Below are 14196 nucleotides of genomic sequence, written 5' to 3'. Positions count from 1 at the left end.
TCAACGTATCACCTATTGTGATTGTCAAAATCTCTCTTTATTTTTTTTTATTCTTCTTTCTTTCTGGACAATTTTGTGTCGTCAATATCTCAAGAATGACATTACGAAATAACATGACATTTTCAGTCAACATGTCTCATGACAAAATCTAGCCACAATAAGGTTTTCATGACAGTTACATACCTATGACGTCATCTAGGCGCCATTTTGTGATTTTCGGACCTTGTCACATGATCGATCATAACTTCATAACTAGATGTCATTTCTGTATCATTTTCGGTGGACATGAAGTTCAGGTCACGCTCTATCTTACTTTTTAACGCTAGTTACACAGGTCATCATTACGCGCGCGTAAGCGCGCGTCAAAATTTTAAAAGGCTCAAAACGACTTCCCAATGGGAAATCTCGAAGTTTCAGACAATTTTAAGCGTTTCAAACATTTTCTCGCGTGCGCATCCGTCCGCGCAATTTCGCGCGCAGAGCCCGTAAGCAACATGAAAATGCAATTTTTTTGACTGATTTGGATTCCTGATACTTTGAGTAATAATATCCATTGATTTCCGATCGATTACGACCTATAACAAAGGAATGCACTGGCGTCAAAGTTGAAATTCCGCGTGCGCGTCTTTCTGCAAATATAGTGAAAAAACATGTCTTTGTTTATTTCGCCATAGCTCTTTAAATCGTCCGTTGACCCTATATTTCTATTGCATATTACAAAAGTATATGAATTGTAAGTAACATTCCAAGTATCAGTATTGCCAGGAATACGCGATGACGTCATCATATCGTCATTTTAAATCAAAAAAGTGGAATTGATTTTTTTGAGGTACTGTTTCTGACATTCATTTGCTCGTATCTCTGTTGTTTAAGCTCAATATTACCCCAAATTCAGATATGTTGCACTTTGAACATTTGCCTTTCAAGGCCATGTGATGGTTTTGAAATATGATGACGTCATCATACTAGAAATTGTGATTAAAGGTAAAGACTCAAAATCAGACAAGTTTACGTGTTATGTCTATGGGAGGTGATTTTTTTTTAAACCATGCATTGACTTGACAACGTTTAAGCACCTTTACCTCATCTGATTTTACTCCATTTCCTCTGAAACATAAATATGTTGTAGCTGAGACAACAAGCTTTAGTAATCATGCATTTTATGTTTTCAAATCTCCTCATCAGGTTGACAATTTTGCAATTTAAAACTGAAAATGAGAATGCAATCTGTACGGAACGATTCCCAATTTTTCTTTGCAACTGTATATTGATCGAATCCACGCTGCCACTTGTGGGAAGTTGAATAGCGCCATCACAAGTCAACACTGTCACGATAGTATTTAGATTTAAGTTTCGCACTCGATCTTCAGGACAGCCATGTGGCATAATCGGTTAGCGCGCTGGTTGTTCATAACGCCATACCGGAAGGCGAGAGGTTCGACTCCCGCAGGACTTTTATCCGTTCTTTCTTTTTTTTCTCTTTTTTTTTCGGCAGTTCAGCTTTACTCCGATGTCATTTATCGTATTACTTTATCAAGTGTACGTAACCCGTGAACACGGCTGCTCTATTTCCCTTGTTTTGTATTGGAGTTTGGAGATTGGGTTTGCTTCATTAATTTTGTCACACTTAATGTTGTAAATTGCCCCTTGTTACAGTGTCCCGCTTGCCACCTTTCGTTTGCTCTTTCCTTTTCTCTTCATTGGTTATTGTTATACTGTAACAGGATAGGTAGGAACATGTATGTTTAAATAACTTGCAGGAATGGGAGCTGAATTGATTAACTCTAGTCCAGGTGTATGGCGTCTCGCTCATCTCTTTGAAATTCCAGGTTGTTATTGTTTGACCCAATAACGAAGTTGTAGACAGGTTATATGTTGTTATAGAGGTATCTTGTGCCACATGAATGGAAAGCATCACTGTTTAGTAGTAGTAATGAACTTTTTCATGTTGTATATGGTATAAATATTTAAGATAAATATATATATATATATATATATATATATATATATATAAATAAAAAAAGATTAAAGATAAATTTCACATCCAATCTTCGGTACAGCCGTGTGGCTTTATAGTCACTTAGCGCGCTGCATGGTCATTATGCACTACCTTAGGACGAGATGTTCGAGACCCGCAGGACGCTATCATTTTTTTCTCTCTCTTTCTTTGTGTTTCTTTTGGCAGTTCAGCTTTATTCCGATCGATGTCATTTATCGTATTATCTTATCAATTATACTACCCCACGACACACAGTCGCTCAAGTTCCTCTTTTTTTTTGTCGGAGGCTCTAGATTGGATTTGCTTCATTTATCATACGTATTGTTTAAATTGCCCTTGGTACAGTGCCCCGCTTGCCACCTTTCCTTTTCCCTTTCCTTTTCTCTACGTTTGTTCCTGTTATATTGTCACAAGACAGGTCGGAAAATAATTTGCATAACTCAACTGGAGCAGGAATGGCAACTGAATGAATTAACTCTAGGCCAGGTGTATGGCGTCTCGCTCATCTCTTTGAAATTCCAGGATGTTATTGTTTGACGCAATAACGGAGTTGTAGACAGGTTTTATGTTGCTATAGAGGTATCTTGTGCCACATGAGTAGAAGGCATCACTGTTCAGTAGTAGTAATGAACTTTTTCATGTCCCTCCATGTCAATTATAGTGTGGTTTAAAGGGGTTGTGTGTCTATCTGCCAAAGAAAAGGAATAACTTATTTTCGTCATGGCTGTTTCTCTATACGTAGCCGTAGGTAATGAGTGTTGTTGGTATCTGAGCAGTGAAGAACAGAGCATCAGGCTAAAATCCCCCTTAGTTATACGCGCTAAGCGTTCAATTTGATATATCTTTCTTTATGAAGTCAATCCCTGCTAATGGAGTTACAGAATTATGTTATGACACGTTTCACTGAAAGTTTGTAAAGCAAAGTTTATGGACAAGGCAAGCAATTGTACATGAATATACCTACCATTGATTTCAGAGGGAAATTATGGTATGCATAAATGTAAGGGTATCATTGCTTTGGAATTGCTGAGACAATATGCTTGGCACGAGGGCTTCCACTTCTAATAACTGATCCCTTTGAAGATGTGTCGGTCACGGGTGATCGTCATGATTCATCTTTCACGTAGAAGCTTGCGTTCCACACTCTTGGTTCAAGAAGACTTACCATCATACTTCAAATTGTTATTAAAGGTAAAGACTCAAAATCAGACAAGTTTACGTGTTATCTCTATGGGAGGTGATTTTTTTTTTTTTATGTGCATTAACTTGACAACGTTTACGCACCTTTATCTCAGATGATTTTGCTCCATTTCCTCTGTAACTTAAGTGTGTGGTAACTGAGACAATAAGCTGCAGTAATCATGCATGTTATTCTTTGAAATCTCCTTATTAGTTTGACAATTTTGCAGTTTAAAACTGAAAATGAGAATGGAATGTGGACAAAACGATTCCTGATTCATCTTTCACATACATAAGTTTACGTTCCTCTTTTTTTTCTCGTCGAGACGTATGGCTGAGTGGTTAAAGGCGACGTCTCAGAGAAGTGAGGTTGCACACGTGCGGGTTCGAACCCCACAAGATCACGAAACAAATTACTTAGCTATTTTACTTTTTTTTTCTTCAATTTTGTATTACATATATCGTCCATGTAGAAATCACATTCGTATATAAACGCACCTATACACACACACAGACACACACACACACCATATCCCTCTTTTTTGTGTTGGAGACCATATTGCTTCGACTGCTGCAAAATTTTGCAGGCTGACTTTGTCAAACTGATCATAATATGTAATGACGACGACGAAGGTGTTGTACTTTGAACAATTGTCTTTCAAGACCACATCATTGTTTTGTACTTTGATGACGTCATCACACTGAAAATTGTGATTAAAGGCAAGGTATCAAAACCAGCCGATTATAGGTTTTATGTTTACGGCACGTATTTTTCCCAAGTTGCCAGAAATGGCATAGCGACATCAGTAGTTACAAGGCCGCATTTCCGTCTAGCAATGCAATACATGTTCACGCGGCCACGTTGGTTGAGTGGGCATTGACTTTTCTCCCTGTAATATCTATACATTTCTTTTTTGCCTTACCATTTCCGTGGATGTCCCGTGGCCGAGAGGTTAGGGAAACGGTTTTGCATGCAAACTCAATTATAACTTCAAGGTGTCTATATCACATTCTTGTCTTTGTCGATCACAGATGACCGACATCTGATAACCCCAAGCGTATCACCTAACTCGTCAGTCTGACGAGTTTCATATCTCGTTGTGAAAATTGTATACGGTAGGATGTTTTGTGATACAACAGACGTACACATATGCATCAAATGTGATATCTTGAGCATTTTTTAAATCACTGCTCTTAACCCTAAAAAGACTGGGCTATTTTGGTAGCTCGAAAGACTGGGGGGGGGGGGGCCTAAAGGGCCCCCCCTTAAGATCTCGGCCATGGATCGCGCGACCGCCGCGGAAATTTGCACAATGGTAGTGTGCGATGTAATCTACAAGATCGTATATTTAAATTTTCCAAAATAGTCTTCTTTTATTTTATTTTGATTAATTATGCTAATTTATGCGAGAAATCAGACCTTTTTTATCTAAATCAGTAAATAAAGCTCCAAAAGTGCTCATTTTTGGTCTAGATATTCTGTGTAGCATTCTTAGCAATTGTACTTGAAAAAAAATTCGGTATCAAAATTAATTTCTTATTTATTTTATTGTTTTATGAATTTCTTATGTATTTCTTTGTTTTTTGACCTTTTGTTTTTGTTGTTTTTTTCAGCAAAATTTGTGGCAGACCCTTTTTGAAGCATAATGCCACTAAAACAAATTGATTTTAGCAATTGAGAGTAAAAATAAGCATATTTATATGAACCATGTGATAAAACTCAATTTGTATTGACTTTGTACACAAAATCGCATTTTTGAGCCATTTTCGGTCTCACGTGCATGTACAAAAAGTTATGTAACTTCAGAACCGTACCCCCGGGGGTCACAAATTTGGTGTCAAAATGTGCGGGAAACTCGAAAGAAAAAAGTCACAGAGCATCGCGGCGAGAGCATTGCGTGTTGCTGAGTAATCGCGCGAAATGTCGAGGGGGGGCCTTTTAGGCCCCCCCCAGTCTTTTTAGGGTTAAAGGTAAACAAGACCTTTAAAGGTCCAATTTACCTTTGGGAGCAGTGATTTCAAAAATGTTCAAGATATCACATTTGATGCATATGTGTAGGTCTGTTGTATCATAAAACATCCTACCATATGAAATATTTGCAATAAAACCTAAAATATAAGGAGATATCAGGGTTTTTCTCAGTAAACCGTAACTGTATACGGTTTAGTCTGGAAACATTTTTATTATAACTATTGTTCACATTTTGTGTATTTAACAACACTTAACATCGATTATACGGATTCAAATTTTGACAGTGGTTGTTTCTATCCCTAACTCACATTTTAGAACTATTTTAAAGCACTATTGCTTTCATCTGCAAATGGTAAATTATGCCTTTAAGTTCCATAGGCATGAATTCACTTAGGGAGTGTTGGTGCTTATCTTTTCGAGGCCAGAATCGGCATTTTGAAACATGATTAAATTTGTGCATTTACGATCAGCATTTTGCTCTAATCACGTTTACAGGGGAAGCATTACCACAAAACACATTTTAGGACATTTACAATGATGTCATCTCAATGCCTTTCCAGTCTGTGTGTATAAGTAGACACTGATTCCTCCACTAAATTCCATGGTCTACATGGCCGCAATTATCACGATCCACTGACTTGATACGAGCTTACGTCTCACCTGTCTCGAAATTCGAAGGGACGAAGGAGGGGGTAGGGCTGAGACAAAGACAGCTGTGGCAGTCTGCAGATAGGAAAGATTCAGATTCTGTGGCATAATGCTGTTGGGAAACTGGCAAGACTTTTTTTGAAAGTCTTTGTCAATGATCATGCATGTCTTATCACTGCTTGTTGGTGGACTTAAAGGGAAACTCTGCCCAGGATATACATGTGGATTCAGTAATTCAGAAATGTAAGCAGATCACATCAGTAAAGTGTGAGAAATAGCAAACAATACATTCAGAAGTTATGAATTTTTGTAGTCTTCTTATCTGTACCAAGGGTGGCTAATGGATTAAACAAAACATACAAGTTCATAGAGATGATTTGGGGGTAAATTCCTAATACCTATAAGCATGCTTTACAAATCAAAAGACCATCATGCATATTAAAGATATTTTGAAATCACAGAGTATGAGATATATATGAGTCTCACATATGTGTGACTCTTCCAGACATGGTAACATGTGATGACATCCTGAAAGATGCAAGTCACTGTGCAAATTGAGTTCTCCAACTTTCAGCAAAAGCACCCGGCTCCCTCTCAAGACAATCAGTTCTCTATCTGCTTGCTGGATATTTTAGAATGAGAAAGATTTCAAGTACTCACCGCTGTCCCCACCAGCAGAGTCTCCCCAACACTGACCTGGACTTTCAGACCAAACAGGCAGTTCATTCCTTTCACCTGTAATACAAACAGAAAACAAATGTCATGCAGGCATGGAGACAAGTTAGGACTAGTTAGGTCTTAATGAGAGTTATTGTGGTACACAGAACCTATGTAGGAACAGAATGACCCCTGGTTGATATCAAAACATAATAACACAGTGCCTGTAGCTATGTTTGTGGATTAAACACATGTTTATGACTTCACCACGCATGTGTTACCACAGAGCACAGAGATCAATGGGAATTTCAAATGATCACTATATTACATTCATATTCCTTTCAGAAACTGTAAGATACTATGCCTATAAAATGAATTGAGTGACTTTCAACATTGAGACAATTTTAACTCTTTGAGTACCAGTCCCGAGTATGTGCAAACAGGTGTCAATTGGAAATGTTTGTTATAGCAAAATCACTTTATCCTCAATGGGTTAAATGTAACTTCAGCATGCTGATTTGAATGTGCAGTTGTCTACACAAAACATAATGACTTATATACACACTATTTGTGGCCAAGTAGCTGGTACGCAACAATTAAATACAAAAACAGCAGCAAAGATACACTCCAAGCATTACAATATTTGTATGATAACACAATGAACACCTGCCATCTGCACAAAATAATCCAAAACTGGAGAAACACAAATTTTTCATCACTTACAAAAAGACCCCCTCCAAAAACTGACTGTCCAAGGATGCTTACCTTGAGTTTGTTGATCATCTGCCTATGAAGTTCATACTCCATGAAGGGGAGAGCCTGCAAAACAAAAACCAAAGTCTAGATATGCATTTTCACAAAACCATCACAGCTTTGCATTGCATCAAACAATGCATTCGAATATGAGGAATCTTTTACCAGCATTAAGTGATCTACTGGAGTAACAAAGCAATTATTCTAACCCCTCATAACTGTTTGAGCTGGCTCCTGATCATATCTTTTCAATTGAATTCAGCCAGGAATAACATATTTCACACTTTTATGACAGAAGAATGAAATTTCCATTATTTCTTCTTCTCCTTCTTATTCTGTACATGATCAATGGAAAATTATGAGGTGATGACATCATCAGCTCACTCATTTACATATTCATATCAACTGTTCGAAAACTTTAATGCAAAAATTAGCAAATTTTAAGCACCATAAAGTGAAACTTCCTTGCTTTTAATCCATTTATTTTTCAAGTTTTCACTGTTTTGCTTGTAATATTTCATCCTTTCTTTTCAGATTATCTTTCTATTGCTCTGGAACTTCAACATTTTTGTCTGGCATCCTCTGGCAATACACAACCAGCGATACATTGCCTTAAGCAGGGCTCAACACTAAAGGTGGCCCGGTAGCCCGGGGCCACCAAAAATGAAAGTTGGGCCACCAAATTTCAAAAAAGGGCAAATTTGGTGGCCCACCTTGGGCCACCACATTTTTTTGAAAAGAATGTCAATAAATTTGTAAGTTTTTGCGCCGGAAATGCATAAATGCATGCAGTGAGTGTGTGACTCATTAAAAAAACAAACAAACAGGACTTTAAATGTTCTTTACTGGGGTTTTTTTCGGGCCACCAAATTTTTCTTTCGGGCCACCAAAAATTTGAAATTGATGATTTTGGTGGCCCCATATAGAAGTTAGTGTGGAGCCCTGCCTTAAGGCTACATCACAAGCAAAAGAAATCATGACAACTCTAAAGGAGCAAAAGAAGTGAAAGCATTCCCTCACAGTCATAAAGTGAATATTTATCAAATCAATTGTCATTTTTTGCTTTACTTGACTTGTTTCCTGAAAAGATATCTGTGCCGTAACTTACCAATTCTGGAAATCTTGGTGATAAGGTGCATACTGTTAGCTGACACACAAATGCTCTATTTGCACTTCATACTTTTATACTATGTTACGATTTGTTTTGTAAAGTGCTATTGAAAATCTTTTCAAGTCTAAAATGTGCTACATAGAAATTTGCTGTTATATTATTGTCAAAAGGCGTTTTCCATTTTTTTTTCTTTTTCAGACGTATGAGTTTGGACACATCATGTATTCCCTATTTTCTAAAAGAATTAAAAGTTCTATATCACAGACGGTTCTACATAAACCGATTTTACACAAAATGAAAACATTTTCATCTTCAAATGCACCGAGACATACACGTACATCCTGAAATGAAGAGCAAGAGGTGACTACAATCGGTAATGCACAAGAACAAGCGAGCTGCAACTTACGTCACTTATGAGAGCTGCATTGGCTTCCCCAGTGGTCTTCTTTTTGCTTCGACACACTCTGGAAAACAGACGGAAACAGATGAAGATTTGCTTTAAATAAACTCTTCGACAGTTTTTTACACATGTCTATTGAAAGTAAAGTAGTTAAGTTTTGGTTTCTGGTCATTTCTTTTTCGTTTCTTGTCGTTTTGTTTTTGTTTTTTTTTTGTTTTTTTCAAACATAAAGCATGTATACAAGTACTGGAGGCCCCTGTGAACAGGATGCATACTGTTTGTGTTTATTGCATGCTACTTGTTGAGCTATACACTATATTATCTTCATACACACACACACACACACACACACACACACACGTATAGACACACATAAGAATAAGAATGAGAGTCAAAATGGGGTTTGTGGGTTGCATATTCTGAACTTTAATCTTAGCGCATTATAAATCAAATGGATTTAACAGTGTGACTAACAGTTTGTTTGCAGTGAGTGATTATTTTGTGTAAATATAATTATTCTATACTGTTCTTGTCCTCATGATTTTCTTTTGATAGATTCTGGACTGCAGCATTACCATTACATACTTATATACCTATTTTCTAGTCTATTCCTATAAAGGGAAGTTCTGTACCAGTCAAAACCTAGTTTGATTAGAAAGAATAACATTTCACAAGCACAACTGAGAAACTTTAATCAAATACGAAGAAAGAAAAATATAAGAAGTATCAAAATTGTGAAGTTTCACTGACTTTCATCAACAACAAAAAAAGTTCTTGAACAGTCAATATGACCATGCAAATAGTTGAATTGATGAAGTCATCATAAGTATCCTACATCTAATATGATTTTCATCAAATTTTCATAATTGCGCTTACAACATTTTACTCTTTCTTTTCAGGCAAACTTTTAACTGGTCCAGAATTCCTCTTTAAACATAGACACTGCAGTCCCAAACTTTGTAAACTAAATCCATGTTATGGCGCATTTATACCAAGAATGGAAGCGGCAACAATCATGTTTTTTGCTATGGTGGGCCAAAAGAAATTATGTCTGGATCTGTTAAAAAATCAGTAATTCAGTATAAAATCACCCAAAAATGTTATTCTTATGTCAAAATCAAGAGCAACAAAATAACCAGTAGAAGACTTATTTTGCGACAAAATTATCTGCGGGGAAGTGATATGCCAACAATCTAGAATGACTCTCACCTTGCCTGAATGCAGCAGCCATGCCCTGTGTACTGCAGGTTGGGTGGCGGCTCTATGGTGGTGAACAGGACATCTGGAACTTTGTTACGCCTGGGGGAATAAAGATCAGCCATGAATGTGAATGCAAATTAAAACATCATCAACTGCAATATGCAGATATAAGATAAATTAGTGCACATCAGCACATGTATAATGAACAACTGGTGGCTGGCTGTATTACACGATGGAGGATGTGGTAATTCTAAATATGTCAATTGACTTTTTGGAGGAACAGTTCTGTGAAACAAACAATACTTGATTTTCGAGACAAAAATTCACATCATCACAGTGAAGCAAACGATGCTATTCATATACATCACTCTAGGAGCTCCAGAAAAAAAAAAAAGTAAGCAGGAACAAATCAACATTCACATGCATTTCGAGATACTTCATGGCATACGTGCTTCGAAATGTGCACGGCACACACACAAGCACTCCTGTTTACCAAATCCATCTCTAGCATCTGTGTGTCAGTTCAATCTCTTTCGACGCATACCTGCATATTGCACACTTTGTGATCTGAACGGGAAACGGAAGAGCTGACTCGTTGTACGGGAGATGACACATGGAACAGTGTGGGTATGAGTCAGGGCTGGGGATTCCAGCATCATTCCTGTAAAAAAAAAAAAAAAAAAAAAAAAAAATGAAGCCATTTGAACAATTTAAGAGGAATCAAAAACCAACACATAAGCAAACAAATCAACAGACAAACTTCTACTCTAACCATACCTTTTCACATCCATGTTTTATATCTGAATTGCGCAAGTTCCAGCATTACAAGAGCCCTTTAGCTGAAGTGTAGTTACTATTACTTTTATGCATTGTATAAACAGTAAGTCACAGATATTTTGTTCAAAATCTAAATGTTATTAGATACATTCCTCAATGCATCTACCTTTATCTTTATATCTGTTTTCCACATGAAATAACAGCAAGAATACTAGGATAGCATACAAATGTACTTTCAAAGTTGGGACAGTTCGCTTTAAATTCACAAATGTTCATAGTGTACACAATATCGAGAATCTTGAAATCTCCTACTTTTGTGCCACATCACTCTAATTGCAAATATGATCTTAGACATATTGGAGTACATATTTACTGAACTTCTATTGAGCTAGAACTGATTATGCTCACTTTAGACATGCACTGTGACACAAGGTCCATTCAAAGAATACTGAGAATTAAGTTTTTGAAGGTGCACTTCTATCAAATGTGAAGTACACCTTGGAGTTACAAATATACATGAAATTATACATATAAACAAGTACATGCATACATACATACATATAGGTAGACAGATAGATAGATAGATAGATAGATAGATAGATAGATAGACAGATAGATAGATAGACAGATAGATAGACAGATAGATAGATAGACAGATAGATAGATAGATAGATAGCTATAAAATAGATAGACAGATGTATAGATATTAAAAAGACAGAGATAGATAGAGGGTGGAGAGGGCTGGCTAGCTATATAGTTGGATACAGACATTCAATAGAGACAGACAGGCAGACAAAGAGAAAAAGAGAGAAATGAGGATTCGCAACAGGTGTAGCAATTATCTACCTCTCTATGATTGGGGGCGTTGTTGCCTGCTGCTCCTTGTAAAACTCAGTCCTATCCAGAGACATGGTGAGGACTGGACTGTTCTGCTGATTGAGGGCGCTATGCTGCACAGCCTCCAAGTTCACAATCGCAGCGGTGCCCGAGGCAGACAGCAAACAGATTTCTTCACTGTTACAAAGTATGTGAAAGACCATGAAAGGAGGAAAATAATAGATAAGAGAGCCACCCAAAATGATACAATATGAACCAATCTTTACCTATATCAGGCATCAACGATCTTCAAGGAAATCGGAAGTCTTTTCAATTTCACAGATATTAATTTCTTCACCAAGGAATCCAGTGGCATCTCTTCCTGTATCTTAGAGGGAAATATCTCTTCCAGTATCTTAGATAAAAATTCAACATACTTAACTTGTCTTGCATAATAAAACAGCACTTGCCTTGCCTCTTTCACAAGGCAGGAGGAATAATATTATCCTTAACATATGTCAGTACAGTTGAGAGAATGTGTACTTTTTCCAAAAGTAAAATTGTCCTTTAAAACATAGTGGCTTCATGCAAATAAAAAAAAAGAAAAAAAAAAAAGGTCTGACTGGCAGGATGAATGAGAGAATTTTAATACCAAATGCTGGTGGTCTCCTTGTATCCAACCACAGCATGGCATCCCATGGCAACGGCATGGGAGCGGATCTCGGTTCTGAGCTCCCTCCACCAGGCATCCCTCGTCTCCGGTTCGTCTGTCCAGGAAGAGAGTGAGAGCGAAAGATTGTGATGAGTCATTCAAGAGTCCCTGTTTGATACAATAATAATCATCATACCAATGCAAATCATAACAACAATTACGATATTGATAAAAACATGTATGATGATAATGATGATGGTATGACTCATAATTGTCACGTAGAGTCAGTCATCAGACATTATGATTCTTTGATTGAATTGGTCTTGGTTCACTACCCTCCATGTTCCATTCAGTAATCACACCTAGCACAAGAATGCTACAATAGAATTACCTGTCAGCAAATGTGTGCACCATAGTGTAAGCTTATTCATAACTGTTAACTTTAGTCAAGCAAGATTCTTTGGCAGCATCTGTGCTGTATACAAAACTGTACACAATGCGTTACACTGATTATGAGCCAAGCGCTCGAAATGTACATACAATGCTCAGGATCCAACCGAGCAAACTGGACACCAGGTACGGGCAGTCAGAAACTGACAGTGAATTAATCCTTGTTCCCAATGAGCTTTGCACAAATATGAACTCCCATGTTCTACTAAAGTGTGAAGAAGCATGGCCATGCATATACTGTAACAATCATGACTGTCAGTCATTTATATAATGACAACTACCAGGAGACTTTGCCGGGTGAAAAGTTACCTGGGTTGTGGATTCTGTCCAAGAGTTTGACAGATCTAGCCGAGACCATTCCACCAAGGTGGACCAGAAAGCCGGCGGGAAATGACGAGATGGTGAAGAAGGGATATTCCTGGAGAAAGAAATAGAGGCAAGCAGGGCACTTTCTAGTGGAAATTGCTTTACACTGCACTTACTATGACTCTCATGTCATATCACATAGGTTTCACTGAGCAAGGGACGAGCAGATTTACACGATATCTCTCCTGTATCATCGCCATGCTTAATTTTCTGTTGTATGCAGAACAATATTGTTAAAAATCCCTACAGGCACAGCATTCTATGGGTTACCATGGAATTATGATTGGGGAGTTTTGCATGCAAGGGATTAAGTCTTTGTTAGCAGGGGGGAAAACGAAAGTTGTTTAAACTTTGCAATGGCAAGCAGTGGCGTTGGATGTTAGGAATGAACTGCTGCAGAACGGCACACAAACTCAGGGTGATGTGGTGCACTCACAAACTAATAGGATTGTAAGAAGGATAGTGTCAATAGTATACAAAGGGGGAGAGAGAAGTCACCTGTATAACCCTTCCTTTGCCTTGTTTGCCAATTGGCGTGATGATTTGCACGTACACTAGAGTGCTTTCCTCACCAACTAGCACAGAAATTTGAAAACTAATCATCAATGGATAAAATTTTTGATACATAGTCCTCCTACTCCCCATTGCATCACCACAGCCTACCCAGTTGGACTAAGGTACATTGCTAGAACTGAGTAGACTCACAAATCTGCAACTCCATCAATATGGGACTGATTACTGAATGATGATTAAAAAAAAGCTTGGCAGTTTCACCCTAAGTCCTTGAGGACACAAAGGGTTAACAACTTTCTTTGTGTGTTGTATCAGTTTATCAGACAAGTTAACCCATCAAATGCTGGGGAAATTTTCCTGTAGAAAATAATTGTCATCATCTTATCAGCATTACAGTACATTGGTACCTCTGAATATCACTACATATATATTTTTTGAAGAAGGATGAGATCAGAACTAGTCAAATTAAATCTGCACAAAATCTGACAGAAATTTACAAACAATTGTCAATATGAGGAAGAAACTGGAAAATAAGCTTCTAAAATTGTTTCAAACGGAAGAATCAGCAATAAACAAACTGTTAAGTCTTAGAAACTCTTGAAACTCTGCAAGCAAAACAATTTTACATAAATCATGAAGGCTGAAGATTTGTTTGACTGTACTTTTGTGAAATACTAAGAACAATAATTAATAAATCATTAAA

General features: G+C 37.3%; 1 protein-coding gene across 2 annotated transcripts in view; it reads right to left on the bottom strand.

Annotated features, from left to right (window-relative positions):
• Positions 1-14196, bottom strand: part of LOC140229360 (C2 domain-containing protein 5-like) — a 36896-nt gene that overhangs the window by 11876 nt on the left and 10824 nt on the right. For both annotated transcript variants that reach the window (XM_072309648.1, XM_072309649.1), the window contains 9 exons: positions 12924-13032; positions 12165-12279; positions 11543-11710; positions 10464-10580; positions 9929-10018; positions 8726-8783; positions 7221-7274; positions 6459-6533; positions 5811-5873 (listed from right to left, as the gene is read on the bottom strand). In XM_072309648.1, coding sequence (XP_072165749.1) covers positions 5811-5873; positions 6459-6533; positions 7221-7274; positions 8726-8783; positions 9929-10018; positions 10464-10580; positions 11543-11710; positions 12165-12279; positions 12924-13032 — 849 coding nt within the window. The remainder of the gene's footprint in view (positions 1-5810; positions 5874-6458; positions 6534-7220; positions 7275-8725; positions 8784-9928; positions 10019-10463; positions 10581-11542; positions 11711-12164; positions 12280-12923; positions 13033-14196) is intronic.

This window comes from Diadema setosum, chromosome 1 (assembly GCF_964275005.1).
Source record: "Diadema setosum chromosome 1, eeDiaSeto1, whole genome shotgun sequence".
NCBI classification, from domain to species: domain Eukaryota; kingdom Metazoa; phylum Echinodermata; class Echinoidea; order Diadematoida; family Diadematidae; genus Diadema; species Diadema setosum.
This window is presented reverse-complemented; position numbering and strand designations above follow the sequence as displayed.